General features: G+C 35.0%; 1 protein-coding gene across 3 annotated transcripts in view; it reads left to right on the forward strand.

Moving 5' to 3' along the window:
* The window catches only part of LOC138711699 (alpha-tocopherol transfer protein-like), a 190,140-nt gene that overhangs the window by 38,790 nt on the left and 134,460 nt on the right, over positions 1–16,890 (forward strand). The window contains exon 1 of one of the 3 annotated variants that reach the window (XM_069842839.1): positions 1,549–1,782. The exons of 1 other annotated variant lie outside the window; for it this stretch is intronic. In XM_069842839.1, coding sequence (XP_069698940.1) covers positions 1,634–1,782 — 149 coding nt within the window. In that variant the 5' untranslated portion in view covers positions 1,549–1,633. Of the gene's footprint in view, positions 1–1,548; positions 1,783–16,890 lie in introns of those variants that run through there. One more of the 3 variants, XM_069842838.1, reaches the window with a different exon arrangement.

The following is a 16,890-nucleotide window of genomic DNA, read 5'->3' on the forward strand; positions in this document are numbered from 1 at the left end:
GACGGGCGACCTGTGAGAGTCTCATTCCGACCCGTATGAAATGTGGAGACCCATCTTGCATTAGAACGATACGGTTGTGCATCGTTGCCACAAGCTTCAAGTAATCCTCGATGATATCGGTTTGCAAATTCTACTACGTGTTACCTCGATTTATATCCACGATCGTTGTTCAAAATAAGTAAACATGAAAGTGATGTGTTAAAAAGTGTGATCTGCATGTAACCAAGCAAAATAACAACGTCTGTTTTATTAGCAACCGGTTTTATCGTTGACTATATCGACAATATGTCCAATTGCGATCACCATTTGTTTCGCATCGTATGCGAATGCGCATGTCCCATTCTCAGCAGTGTTGCCACTACTTTATTTACAACCAATGTATAATAATATTCGCATACAAGTAAATGAATCTATTCTTTGAATAAAAATAACAGAACATATTATTTCTTATTATATAACGTATGTTATGAAAGGATTAAAGGCTCGTGGACTCATTTTTCTTTACATACCTCTATTCTCCTCAACTAGTTGGTCATGAGCAGCCTTCGAGACTTCTGACCCAATAGAGCAGTTCAGTGGTAAATCCGCATAACGGCGTACTGAGTATAGTGGTAAAGCGTACAGTGGGTGGGGGTACTGTAGAATGAATACCAACAAATACACTAAGGAAAACGCTCTGGATTTGAAGGTTCTGACAAATAATTTGGTTTTCATACAAACTTTGTCTGAAACTATTACACGGTTAGGAAAGTCAGGGAAGAGATGCCGGAAGCCCTCAAATTAATTTAGAAAATGATGCAGAGAATTAATGACACACCAAGTACACCGGTTACTGAACGTGTAAAACAGAAGTAGAAATCAATTTTATGTAAAAATAACGGATATGGAACATTGTGTAACATAAACAGCAAATTAGTGGACATAGAGTCACCCGAGAATAAAGGACTGTCTCTTAGAGACTGCAATGATGTTAGGTTTTTTCATGTTGCTCCTATCACGTCATCCGACGTAGAACGCAGCTTTCTACAGTACAAATTTTGGCAGATAACCGAAAAAGATTTACGTTTGAGACACTGAGAATGTATCTTGTAGTAGGCACATTGCAATTCGGTACTGTAACTGCACTTCCTAAAGACGACCAATAGGATAAATGAAAAGATTAAAACTGCTACATGCTTATTTCCACCATTAACACTGTGTATAATTAAACACAAATGCATATAAAAGATAGAAGAATAAATGCTTTTTCACATTCTTTTGACATTATCATTGTGTTATGTATACTTACTTTCAGAATTTACATTTGTGTGTTTCCCCATACTACCATACTCTACTCTAAACAGCAACGTTGTTACCTCAACACATCTCTATCTACCTGCAGCGAGTCAACAACCTATAGTGCATGCACAGTAAACTTATTGTATCGGGTCCCAAGTCTCGAAGCCTGGTCATGAGCCAAGCGTGGAGTTGAGCTGTGCGTTTTCCCATTCAAGACTGCGTGCCCCGCATCATTCAGAATACGTCTGACATTCCGCTCTTGACCTTGTGAACAAGAGGCAGAGCGCAAGCATAGTGCGACTCAAGCGAGCCCAATGGGTTGCTACGAAGCCTGTGTGTAGTTTAACTGTACGCTATGGATTCAGAAGAAGTGCAAGAAAATTTAAAGTTCGGAGACTATGTTCTGGTTAATGGAAATAGGAATGGATCTGAAGCCTGGAAAAAATTCTCTTGTGTAAATGAAAAAGAAACACTAAAACCAGAGGGTGCTGCGAAATTCAATACGTACGGAAAGATTTTAAAAGTGAAAACAGATACCTAAAGCATGTTGCGTCCTATCGACACCTAAGAATGAAAACCTCGTAAGTCGACTTTTTTTCGAAAATGCGATTTTCACTCAAATTTATAGGAAAGCCCGTGCTCTTATGGTCTACAATTGGAAAATTGTCATTTTTAATTTCTTTTTCATGAAAAAAAGAGAAAAATTGAAAACCACGTATCTCTTTATCCTTTAATTTTAAAATGAATAGCGCGTATCTCTAGTCATTATAGAAAATCCGACTTACGAGCCATCTATTTGAATGTGAAAACCTTATATGTCGAAATCATATAGAATTTCCGACTTACGAGTCATCTATTTAAATGTGGAAACCTTCTATATCGATATTTTTCTCTCCTGTAAAATTTAGAAAATCAGACATACGAGGTTTTCATTCTTAGGTGTAGCTATATTATGTAAAGTGGAAAGAAAAGTTCAAGATGGGTAATAGTAATATGCTTTACAAGAGCGGTATGTTGAAGTTTTCATGTTCGAGGAAAAGTTTGAAAAAGCGAAACGTAGTTGACCTTTTTTAATTTCCGACAATTGAAAGAAAACTTACTGCTCGTGTATCGTACATTATTTTTTGCGAAGATCGTTTATTACATACCTGAAAGAGGAATTTCTAATTAATTGCAATGAAATCTCCATCTTAGTTTCTGTTTAATGACGGCAAATTTGGAAAACAAAAATATTTATCTTCAACATTGTTGCTTTAATATGTTTTCTGTGTTTACTATATTCCAGCAGGCCGTGATATACGTCTATCTTTTTTTTCCCCCAGTCTATAAATGCGAACTTAAAACAAACGGTAAGTTTATGTAATGATGTATTATTCATTTTAATATTTCAACAATATTATTTATATAATATATTGCAGTAATAACATCGGCATCTGGAATCTTGTTGATTTTTTCACGGCTTCCTTAATGTTACTTGTATCAGGAATGCAATAAGTTTCGTAGAGTAGTAGACTTTACTTAATTTCTGCAAATATTTAAAAACAATAATTAACAGTGCAATTTAGGTGAAATTGCAGTGGTAAGTTTCCAATTTATAATTATTACTATGTTAAACGTCTCTAAAAATAATATGTTAAAAGCCTAAAGCAGTAAAAATCAATATGTCACTTAAGCGGTAAGAAGAGGGAAATTGTTATGTGTGTTAGGTTGGGAATACTGAATGTGGAATTTTACACATTCCGCGGATTGGTTTTGTGCGGAAACGAAGCAAATACGCACGATCTCGCACAAAATATTTTGAAAACTAATAACGATTTTTCAGTGGAAAGGTGTGTGGAAATGTGCGCGAAACTTTTGAGATCATTTCTACTGTGGAAGGGAAAGGATTCTTAAAGTTAGGACAGGCCGTATTGGATATTTTTTTTCTCCTTAAAAACAGCATTTACTTAGACCTATTTCAATAATTGAAGTTTTACATTACGAGAAATAAACTTTGAAATTAACAATAAAATAAAAAGTTAATAGGTTATCTTAGACACAACTTTTATATTTATTGAATCCAGTACTGACTGTGACAGCTAACTACACGTAAAACAAAACAGAAGAGGCACGATAAGAGTCTGCCATCCTAGGAGCAAGCTTACGTGGAACCCGACTCACAACACAACATATAAACACAGTTTAGAATATACAGTTGCGAAGCTCAATACTTACTAAATATGCAAACACAGACAGTTAAAATATGCATCCATAAATAGTTGCTCACCACCAGGATCGCTACTATCACCTCATCACAGATTCTTTCCCTAGCAGACGATAAAATGTATTGTACTTTTGATATCGTGTTCTTTTGAAAAGTTAACACTTTCGTTCCACTATTGATGTACGAAATACATAAGGTTTATATATTATTTTCATAAAGTATATATTATATTTTATAAACTCACCTTCCTGGAACTTTCGGAAGAAGGATAATTCTGACCTCTTTTTCTTAGAATTTGCAGTGCTACAAACGTCTCCTTGTCCCATATTATTATTGAAATTATTGTATTTTAGCCATTTACAGTTATTACAACCGATAACGAACATTTCACAGTTTACACAACAATGCGAAACACGGCACAGTCAATGCCTTTTCGATCTAGACCAGGCCGTAATGTATGTTCGGGTTTTCTATTTCAGTGTATGGACCTCAGTGAATTATTATATTATAACTTTATTGCGTATCATTGATAAGTTTTATTTACTGTAATGTGTCCATGAGTTCCCTTTACTTCTTGTTGCATAATAGCCTATGTGGAAGAAATAATTACAAAACTGTGTTATTTTAATGTGAAGAGAATTTTATAATATGTTAACAAAATCTTTTCGCATCAAGTTTAAAATGGAAGCTATTTTGAGGTTTAATAAAAAAGAATTCATATTGTGATTTAATATAGCACATCTACCTTCCTTATTAAAGACAGAAAATTTATCATACCACTCCTATGAAATTAGTGTACGTACGATTGTTACTTCGTCTCTTAGGTAGTAGATAAATACAATAATTCAATACTCAATTGTAGTATTAAAATACTGACAAATTGAATGTGCTGAGTATCAAACATGACATTATGCTTAATTATAATGTATAATTGCGAATTTAGGAATATAAGATATAGTAAACATAACCTATAATATTTCCATATGAATAGCAGGGCATTATAGACCACTAAAATTAGACAGAAAGGGGCAACTGGGACAGTAAACATCTCTATGTATAATTTCAACTGGTAATGGAAATTACGGGAAAACGGCTGAACGGATTTTAATTAGTGACCCCTCATTTTCATGCCTGGCATCCAATGTTTTTTCGGAAAAGTAGTAGTTTTCACTGAAATGTCAATTTTCCCACATAATTTTCCAATTTTCCAAAATCCATCTGTTGTCAGTTATGAGAACTAATTATATTTAATCACGGCCGACTGGATTGAATTTCAGAACAAAACACACACTACAATAAACAATAGGCTATTACACGAAGGCCATGACCTGCAGGATTGCCGACATATTTAGAGCTCAATACAATTTGTTATTAAAAACTGATTCTGCAGTGTATAATTTTCTGAGTACAGCTGTTTATTGGATATTCAAATCTACGAAACTTGAGGTGGTTTGATGACATTATTATCATTAGAAATTAAATATTATTATAGTTAATACCATGATGCGTCTATTTTTCATTAATTGTACATAATATTGATGCTATATTGATGACGTGAAGTTGAAACGTTTTGAGGTTATGTAAGTAAATGTAGAGAATATCTTAATTTAGATCTTCATTTCTATAATTTACTGAGTGACTGCTATATATAACTACAAAACTTAAGTATATAATAATATTGTTATTAAAAATCAAATATTTTTATACTTATTAACCCAGTGGGGGTGGGTCGTTTTCATATACTTAATGGCGGTGTAGTGTAGATATTGATATATGTCATTGTCTTCAGTATTGGCTCGAGAGAGCGCAAAAATTACAGTTCCTAAGGAGAGATAAAATGGTATTACTCACTGATAAAATAAGAGGTCTAGAAAATTGTGTAGTCTCCAGATCATTTCAGCAAGATCTCTTAGTAGGATAAAATGATTTTACGCTCTACATTTCAAGCTCTACATGCAGCAGCTATACGAAAATGCTATTCTTCGAAAGCTTAGCAAACCTGACATTTTTTTAACTTTTGCCTACAATCCACAATGACCTGAAATAGCTACTGCTATCGTCCTGACATTGATACTTGCGTTTTCGCGTTGAAACTCAAAAACTGAAGTTGGATAGGTTCAAGAGAAAGTATTTAGTCTAAAAAAATCCATTCAGAGGGAGTATGTTTCATTATCATGGAAGCAAATAACTATCAAAAAGACAAGTATTCTTCATTGAAAATAAATCTGAAAAATTTTTATTTGAACGTCTAACGAACTTAGTTTGCAGCAGCATTTGCTTCACAAGCCACTAGTAACCTATAATTTCAACATATCTAAATATCCGTGCGGTGCAACTGAAAATTATTGAATTGTGCATAAATGAATGTACAAGAATTTCGCAATATTTAATCGAAATAAAGGCAAGTACCGTATTACACATACAAATAAGGTAATTTTCACACCAAAATAATATTTAATCTTAACTCGCAAGCGATTTATGTCTGAAGTGTCTCATAATCATTGTTTTAAATTTTATTAATGGAATCACACTACATTTTAGATAAATATATGTTACTCTTTATGCATTCTAACTAATTTATATGGTTGAAACGCCTCCCTTCGCGATCGGGTTAAGCGAGTCACATGGTCTGCCTTACGGCCTCTATTAGATGGCAGTGACACAGTCTATTGTTCCTAGTACTCACAGCGCTCCAAGCGTCTAGCAACTATCGCGAGATTTGCAAAAAATCATCCCAAGCTTCTCAACTGTATATACTAAACTGTGATATAAACTTGCTTTTACTGTTGGGTTAAATACGCTCTTGCCTGTTCACCAGTCCTAGCAGGTCAGACAGGCTGAATGTTGATGTATGCACAGCTCTAATGGAGTTACGCTGTCATGGACCATAAGTACTGGCTTATTTCTTTTAAGATTGTTTCAAAAAGTAATACAGTAAAATGGAAAAACTTGAGTTCAGTTAGAAATGCCTGAAAAAATAGAGAGAAATATATGATCGGGACTCGATCCTAGAATGCACGCAGCCGCATTTGCTAGAGGTTCGTCAATTGTGTCTATTTATTAATGTTTACACATGAGCCGGCCAACTTACCTGCACATAATTTCGAACGTGTAGCGTTTTTATATCATGGACTGGGAGATGACAGACAATATTTGTCTACAGCGTGCAGAAAACATCTGAAGAGAAGGATGTATCACATTTGCGACTTATTTGTGGATTTTTGTCATTTTGTTTCACGGCATATTCGCAATTGAAAATTAATAGGTTTTCAGTAAAGTTTTCCGACAACAGTTGTTTGAACATCGTTATATCAATGGAGGCCTATATAACCGTCAAAGACTATAATGTAGCTCGCGCTGTATTTTTTCACCATACTACTATCAGCAATCAACAACGAAGTATAATTAGTATAAATAGATTTCACTGCATAATAGCAAAGTCAGTACAAAGAACACTTAAATTGACAAGTTTTCCAACATTTGGAATTGTACAACGAACTTAATTTATATTCCAATTTTCATCGAAATCGGTTCAGCCATTATCGCGTGAAAAGGTAACAAACATACAGACAGACAGACATACAAACAAAAATGTCAAAAACGCTATTTTCGGTTTCAGAGGGGTTAATTGTATATGTTAGGACCAATTATTTTTTGAAAATCTAAAATTACCAGAAACATTTCGGCTACAGATTTATTATTAGTATAGATTTATTATTTTTTTTTCAAGTTACAAATACATGTAATAAGACAAAAAGCATATTCCGGCTTCATAGTGTATCCGTCCAACGCTTCCTAGGTCTTCCCGGATGTCTTCCCCCTCCAGGTCTATAATTCATCATTCTTCTTGGGATTCTTTCTGGTGTCATTCTATTGACATATTCTGCCAACTGATTTCTATAATTCTTAATTTTTTTCTCCTAGGGAAAAGATCATCAATTCTTCTCTTATTTTATCATTTCTAATTTTATCCAATATAGTAAATTCCTTGACTGACATTAGAAACTTCATTTCAGCGGCCTGTAATTTTTTGCTGTCAGCTGCAGTCATCGTCCAGGTTTCTGATCCAAATAGCAAAGATGGTACTGCCATTACTTTATAAAATTTAATTTGCGTTTCTTTTCTTGCTTTATTTTTCAAGTTTCTGTTTATTGTAAGAAAACACTGGCCGTAGAGCAGCAAAACTCGTAATGTTACTTACGCCGGTTTTGTTGTGATTATCACAGTACAGAGTGTCTAAGAGGGCTACTGCTTACTTCCCCTCGACGTTACTGGGCTAGGGGGGAGGCGCCTTAGGACTGTTTCTGTTCACATTCCATAAGGTTGAAACTCTTGTGTTCTTGTCGACATAGGCCTACAAAAATTTTCTTGTAGTAGTAATTTTCAGATAAGTCAATATACAATACAATATACTAACATAAATATTTATTTGTTATTCAGTCTAAATGACTTATCAGCGGGGAAAGGGATTTGGAGTATTATAAAGAATGGTGAAACGTAGTATAGATATTCGTAGCTCAGTGACTGTCAAGCTAGCTGCGTCACGGCGCATGGACGAGTACAGTTCACTTCATACAAACTTACACGCAACGTGCTGTTAACGTATTTCAGAATAAACATATGGAATAGTTTAATGACATATAGTGGCCTACATACAAAATCTGCATTTCATTTTGAACTACAAGTGTTTTTCTTGGCAACGCACAAGACACCAATAAACAGCATTACAAATGCAAATCAAGATTTTCAGGTATAACTCCCTGTAAAGTTGATTTGAATAGTTTCGAGGGAAAAATTGTTCCGGAGCCGGGTATCGAACCCGGGACCTTTGGTTTAACGTACCAACGCTCTACCACTGAGCTACTCGGGAACTCTAACCGACACCGATCCAATTTTTCCCTCTATATCCACAGACCTCAAAGTGGGCTGACAACCGTCAAGCAACCAACTTCGAGTGCACACTAACTCCGTGTGACATAAATTGTGGTTTTCTGTTAACGAATAGTAACGTGTATTATGCAAAAAATTGGATCGGTGTCGGTTAGAGTTCCCGAGTAGCTCAGTGGTAGAGCGTTGGTACGTTAAACCAAAGGTCCCGGGTTCGATACCCGGCTCCGGAACAATTTTTCCCTCGAAACTATTCAAATCAACTTTACAGGGAGTTATACCTGAAAATCTTGATTTGCATAATACACGTTACTGTTCGTTAACAGAAAACCACAATTTAAGTCACACGGAGTTAGTGTGCACTCGAAGTTGGTTGCTTGACGGTTGTCAGCCCACTTTGAGGTCTGTGGATATAGAGGGAAAAATTGGATCGGTGTCGGTTAGAGTTCCCGAGTAGCTCAGTGGTAGAGCGTTGGTACGTTAAACCAAAGGTCCCGGGTTCGATACCCGGCTCCGGAACAATTTTTCCCTCGAAACTATTCAAACTATTCAGCATTACAAATATACATAATTAAATATCAACCTCTGCATCCTCGCGTGTCAGTGGAAATATTGATGGCTGTTAGACAGTTGTCTTCTGTATGGAACTCGCCTCTGAATATGTATGTTTTTCTGTCAGGAGCGTGTTAAATTAAAACTTTTATTTACAATATTATGAAATATGATAATATGTATACAACGTATACTACAGTATTTACAATATATACAATATTTACAACATAGCCTAATAGAGTATCATTAAATGTTGATCAAAATGTAGAACCAAACGAAATGGCATTTTCAATTAATGCTAGGTTTTGTTGATGAAACAATTATTCCTGCTGTGCCTTGTTATAATAAATTGTAAATATAATTTCCAAATTTTCAAAATACAACTTTGCTCTGTTGCAAGGAAGGAAATTTTTTAACATGGAAAAACTCCGCTCTACATCTGCAGAGACAATTGGAGAGAACTTGAAACAAGATACGTCGATTAAATTCACATATTGAATGACGTCATTGGGACACGTCTTTGTTAGTACATCTGAAATCCGACTAAGAATACTATACCTATCATTTTAATCAAACTATGTTCATTTTTTCACCAACATATTTTCCTACTTCACCTTCTACTGCACTCAGTTTATTTACAATAGTCCTCATAATATTTATTTGCTCAACTAGTTCTACTCCTAACTTTTCTAACCAAATAATGGCATCCGGTAAATATAAAAGAATTGACTTAATATCCTTGACTTCCTTTTAGATTGTTCTATCATTTAACAGTTCCTGGCGTATTTGAATCGCAGCCGCGTCATCGGGAATTGTTTCCTGAATTTTGATACTCTATCTGGAGCTTTTACAAATATAGTCTTTCAATTTTGTATTGCTAGTTGGTTTCACTTTCGGCATTGTACCTGCACTTCACTACTCTGAACTGCAAACCTGCATGTTGACGTTCTTATGCGACAACTGTCCCGTTCACCTGTTGTTGACGTGCAGAGATCTGCGAGTATGTCATGGAGGGGAGGACTTGGTACAAAGGGTTGTGAACAAATGGCTGTGTAGATGACAATACTAGCTTTTACTACTCCAAAATTCCGTTCCCTACTTATCAGTGTTTTAAAAAATGATCAATAAAATTTATAAATATAAATATTCATTGAAGTTGAAGGTTAAAATAATGCTAACATTTTCGCCTATTAGCATCTTTAGGCAGCAGAGCAATATTTTATATTAGTTACTTACGATACATATATACAGGGTGTTTAAAAATACGGGGCATAATTTCAGGTATGTATTTCCCACATGTAGACAATCAAAATAGTTCATTACAACACGTGTCCGGAAATGCTTTATTTCCGAGTTATGGCCTTCACAACATTGAAATTCACCAGAACGTTTTTCTTTCCGCAGGTCGTTGCCGTCAAAGGAGACATTAAGAGGGCACTCTGACAGTTCATTCCGAGGCGAAGGTTACATTCAGTGTTGTGTAGGCGTTAGACTGTGCGACATGTATTCAAATCAAGAGCTGGCAGAGATACACTTCATGTACGGTAAGGCGGACGGCAATGTTGCGCTGGCTCGTCGTTTGTACCAGGAGAGGTACCCACAGCGACAATGTCCAGATCGGAAGACATTTGTACGTCTCCATTACCGTCTGTGCGAGTATGGAAAATTTAACTCTCCTAGTTTATTCGTTTCCGGTGCCTGATTTGGAATCCCTTCGGAATCGAATTGTGGCATGTTCTGAGGACATACCCAATACTCCTGGAGTTTGGGATCGTGTTCGCAGGTCAATGAGACATCGATGTGAGGTCTGTATTCAAGCAGGAGATGGACATTTTGAACATCTTCTGTAATGACAACGACCTGCGGAAAGAAACACGTTCCGGTGAATTTCAATGTTGTGAAGGCCATAACTCGGAAATGAAGCATTTCCGGACACATGTTGTAATGAAATATTTTGATTGTCTACATGTGGGAAATACATACCTGAAATTATGCCCCGTATATTTTAAACACCCTGTATAGAACGAATTGCATCATGAACAGCTCAACTTTCTGTTGAAAGCCATACCTGCATTCTACGTTTCAACCATCTGAAATTATTTCGACGTCCGCTCAATATGACGTTTAATATTGCAATCAATAAGAATCATAAGATTATATCATTTTAATGCTTATAATTACATCAATAACAATGACACAAACCAGTAATTTGTAAAAATATACGACCAAATGTATACATCAATAAGACATTATAGAAGTAATCAATTTGTATTACAAGGTAATATTTTATATAATTTGAATCCATTTTAATGTCTACAATTTAATCTTTGTGTCCTATATTTGTTTTAATTATTGTCGTAAATTTAAGTAGAGTTGAGGATAATTAGTTCAACTGTCACACATATCAAAACAATAATCAACTCAACTACAGTTTATCATTTAATTTGCAAAAATGATTTTAATGTTACTTTTAACATTGATTAATGTATATATTCAACAGCCTTACCTTTTAGTGTAAATTAATGCATCACATGATATTGTTGGATAAAGTGCCTGAAGATGCCAATAGGCGCAAAACGTTAGCATTATTTTAACCTCAACTTCAATTAAGGGGAGACTGTACGTCCTATACAAGCAATGTTAAATCAGCATAGTTTAGGTAGAATTTTCTCAGAAACTATTTGTGATATGGTAACCAAATTATCTGCAATGTATGTTACAACCTTCCTGAATATATTGTTATTTTTTTACTCATTTAAACATAAATTGTATTTTTTATGAATTTTTCTCCAAGAAACAAATATTTTCAACATTTTTACCCAAAATCAAAATTGAGTTATGACTGTTATGGGTTCAAGGGCTTCCAAAAAATGACAAAACATTATCAGATTATACACAAACATGCTCTAAAAATTTCATGGCTCTATGACCTATAGCTCCTGAGAAAATTGATCCTTAATGTCACAAAAATAAATTTCTGGAAAAACTGGATTCAATTTTCAACATCTTATGACTGACCTAAAACATTCCTGCTCCGTATGCTGGGTCATCCTCATTTTCTTCTTCTTCTCTTGCCCTTTTTAGACCTCTGGAGTGTTGTCTTATCTTTTTCCTAATCAATTCTACCTCCTAGTCAGCCTTCTTCACCCTCAGTTTGTCTAATTTTTAACAGATTCTAACCATATTTACTCCTGGATTCATTCCTAACAATCTAATAACCTCTAGCTTTCCAGTGTTACCTTCAATAAAAGCTAGGACTGCCTCATACACTCCAAATGACAAAGTGTCATGACCTACAAACACATTTTTTGGCAATTTGGTCCTTATCACATTGTTGAAGGACTCGTTAGGATTTTGTGTTCGTCCATGGAGACATTTGCGAAGAAGACTTGGGTCTGCTAGAGATCGGAAAATTGGCTTGATTGTGAAACATACTGCTTCTGGTAGTGAATGTTGGTGCTTATACTGTTCTCCTGTTACCAGAGCACGGTTGTATTTGCACCAAGATGTTGATCCCGATGGACAGAGTTGATGAAATGTTGAAGCGTCTGTGGAAAGTTTGTGGAAATATATTGCCCAGATGTCTTGCTGCATTTTCTTTTCACTATCTATGTTTCTTCTTATTGCCTGCCCATAATAATTTTGTATGTTGTCAATTTCTTTGTCAGTCAGTCTTCCCCTACCAGAAATGAGTTTACCATCTTCCAATGGCTCTTTCTTGAGTAGTTGTCTTAGTTTTCGAAGACGTGTCCCCATTCTCTTCTGCACGTGCCCAGTACATTCAAGTTTTTCTGGCACAACATCACCATTGGGCTTAGATTGCACAACACTAAGGAACCCTTTGCTGTCTCCATCCCCCAAGTATTTAGTATATCTAACACCATGAAGAGCCAAAGAACGAGAAAAAATAGCATTTGCTCCTTTCACCTCCATACCGCCACTGCTACCTTTGTAATTCATTTTGCGTTCCTCACTTTCTTGGTGTTGTTTCAGTTTCTCTTCATTTGTTTCAATGGTACATTTATGACAGTATTTTGAAAGAATTTCTACGTCTATCACCTTCCCATTATCTACACTGGTGGCAGACACCACACCATTTAGACTTGTATGTCCTCTTCGCTGCCAGCTCCCATCGATGGCCACAGCAATGTCTGTGCATCCTTCATTATCATTCACAGATTCTTTCACAGCCTTCTTCATAGAGGACAGAGCATAAGTTTTAACCACATCACCAATATACTTATTATAATTTTGAAATCTTGTAGGTCCTTGGGGTAGATTCATTACAGCACACAGACTTTTCCCAGCTGTTTCCCCTTTCCCTATTTTTCTCAGCCCGTATACAAATCTCAAATTATGTTCATAACCATTGTCAGTTCTTTTACTAGAATAAAATGAGAGTTTCTTCTTACAACATTTACATTCAAACACTAAATAACTTGCTAGTCCTAGTCTTTCATCAGAGTTTTCATAACAAAGTATTTCATCACAAGCATTACAATATTTACATTTCATAAAACTAGAAATAGCAGCTGACAACAGTTCAGTATCCACTATCACATTCCCAATTGTAATTTTTGCATCCATTGTCTATTCTATTTCACTTGTTGGGGTTTCATTCTGTCTTGTATCATCACTAACAAGCTCTTTCAGTGATGCACTACAATTATTTACAGAGCTGAATTGTGAATTTGGAGTGGAACTACCTGGTGTTTCTAACCTAACCTCATCACTGTTCTCATTAATTTCAATAACTGCACTATTTACAATATTACTAGTATTATCTACATTATTTACAACATTATTTACACCACTTTTTTTCTTCCTTCCACCCCTCCTTTTCTTTTCAAGAAAATTTTCCTAGGGCGAGGCATTTTTCTTCCCTTACAAGAAAAACACACAACACTAACAACAAACTGGCGGGAAACAGCTGAAAGGAGCATGGTGAAACAGACTGTGCAACAAAACAACACAAAATTTCTTTCTAAAACCTCAGGAAACAGGAAAAGTAAAGCTATAGAGATGGAGAACTTGAAGGGGGCGTGGCATGTCATGCAGAGGAAATTTAAATTGCCCTTTAAAGTGCTTTTAGGTCTATTTCCAGAAAAAAATACATAACATCTTGATAAAACGGACCCTAAACTATCAGATAATTACAAAAACAAAAAATCAATGATTTTGACCCTAACTCACCTACAGTCTCCCTTTAATATTTGTATTTATAAATTTTATTGATCTTTTTTAAAACGATGATAACTCATTTAGACTGAATAACAAATAAGTATTTAAGTTATATTATATTCTACAGGAATTTGTTATTACATTGTTTTTATCATCGCGCGTATGAGGAATGTTACTGATTTCATTATCATCTCCTCTGTTCGTCTCTCTTTAGTCTATAGACCAGGGGTCTCAACCTTATGAATACTGCGGGCCAATATTTAAAAAAATGTTATTGGAGGGAATTAAAATGTATACTTCATTTAAGATGTTAATGAGATTTATAAAATCTTTAAGTATTATTTATAAAAGTTTTATTTATTTCTACAGAGAAAATGTAGTGTTTTAGATATTATTCAACTCTATAAATCAGAAATGTAAACGGAATTTAACCGCTGAAGTAATAAGTTAGCAGCTTTTACTTGTTCTACACATTTCCGGAGACATCGTCCAATAATAAATAATTTACTTAAATGTCTTATTAACTAGTGATTACTGTAATTTATAGTAATTAATAATACAGGAGTGTTCAAATATTTATATTTCTTAATTTTAATTTTGAAACTTTATTATCGGGCCGCAGTAAACATAGTGCACCGCTGCTATAGACATACTTCGTTTATTTATGGTTTATTCTTATTTTAATATCACCTTGGCAAAGCAGACTGTCAATATGACGAAGAGTAAACGAAATTAAGAAAGATGCAATACACAGAAACTTCGTTCTAAGACGATATACAAGTGAACAGTCAGATAAAGTAGAATAAATATAAATTGATTAAGGTAATCCAATACAAATGATATAAGTGAACATTAAAATAAATTGAAATAAATTAATTTAAATTAATTTAGGTTGTCTATGCGGATGACGTAAATATGTTAGGAGAAAATCCACAAACGATTAGGGAAATCACGTAAATTTTACTTGCAGCAAGTAAAGCGATCGGTTTGGAAGTAAATCCCGAAAAGACAAATTATATGATTATGTCTCGTGGCGAGAATATTGTACGAAATGGAAATATAAAAATTGGAGATTTATCCTTCGAAGAGGTGGAAAAATTCAAATATCTTGGAGTAACAGTAACAAATATAAATGACACTCGGGAGGAAATTAAACGCAGAATAAATATGGGAAATGCCTGTTATTATTCGGTTGAGAAGCTCTTATCATCCAGTCTGCTGTCCAAAAATCTGAAAGTTAGAATTTATAAAACAGTTATATTACCGGTTGTTCTGTATGGTTGTGAAACTTGGACTCTCACTCTGAGAGCGGAACATAGGTTAAGGGTGTTTGAGAACAAGGTGCTTAGGAAAATATTTGGGGCTAAGAGGGATGAAGTTACAGGAGAATGGAGAAAGTTACACAAAACAGAACTGCACGGATTGTATTCTTCACCTGATATAATTAGGAACATTAACTCCAGACGTTTGAGATGGGCAGGGCATGTAGCACGTATGGGCGAATCCAGAAATTAATATAGAGTGTTAGTTGGGAGACCGGAGGCAAAAAGACCTTTAGGGAGGCCGAGACGTAGATGGGAGGATAACATTAAAATGGATTTGAGGGAGGTGGGATATGATGATAGAGACTGGATAGGATAGGGACCGATGGCGGGCTTATGTGAGGGCGGCAATGAACCTTCGGGTTCCTTAAAACAATTTGTAAGTTAGTAAGTAAACAATTATTTGTTATCTAAACGATAACAGCTCCCTGTATTAACAGGCTGCCACAAAGACAGAGCATATTGTGCAATAGGCAGTTGGAAGTATAAATAATATACATATGTTCAAGTTGAAGGCAGTCTTACAGCAACGACAAGAAATGACTGAATAAATAAGTAGGTACTAATTAAACAGTTGAAGGTCACTGTTGACCGTAGAGATGGTTGCGGAGTATAAATATTGATCCTCTCAGAGCTGCAAGAACGATGTCATCAATTGCCTTCCTCTGTAGGCCGAAACGTTGCCAGGTCTGGAAGAAGAAACCGGGAATAGTTCAACCATAAGGCATATTACTTCAATTTGTTGTAGACCGTATTTGTCCATGAAATATGGAACGGTGCTACATAGATGTCGTTTTTTTCCCTTATTTACATCTTCAGGTTGGCTCTTTTGTTTTTAAAATCTAACGTTGGGATCGATGATGTAGCCATTGTAGTTATTTGGTGGGATGGCAATCATGTCTATTCTTCTTGTACTGCCATTGTCTGCCAGTCCGTGTACTTCTTCGAACACTTGAAAATTTATTGATCTAAACTGTTCGGCGGTCATCGACGGAAGAGAAACATAAATATATTTGTTAACTAGCCGTACCCGTGCGCTCCGCTGCACCCGTTAGAAATAAATATAAAGTAATTACATAATTAAAATAGGACATTTGATCCAGGGAACATTTGTGTTTGATAGAAGGATACATTGTTTAATATGTTACTTAATTTAAATTGTATTTAAAATATTATAATGCGATCATTTTGGTCCAGAGACCACTCATTTGGTGCAATGACAATTCCTTTAACATTTTTCTTAATTTTTATTACATGCATCCATACTTTAATGAAGACTGACATATCATTTAGATTTAATGTGTATACTTTATTTTACTTGTTATAGGTTTCCATTGAATTATGGTAATAACTTAATTTTAACCCTTGTTTTCTACGTATTCAGTAAATGGCGCTTGGGTCACTATGGTTCTGAACCCTTCAAATAACTTAAATTATATTATATTATATAAAATGTGTTGATAACGG

This window comes from Periplaneta americana, chromosome 13, assembly GCF_040183065.1.
Source record: "Periplaneta americana isolate PAMFEO1 chromosome 13, P.americana_PAMFEO1_priV1, whole genome shotgun sequence".
In the NCBI taxonomy this organism is placed as follows: Eukaryota; Metazoa; Arthropoda; class Insecta; order Blattodea; family Blattidae; genus Periplaneta; species Periplaneta americana.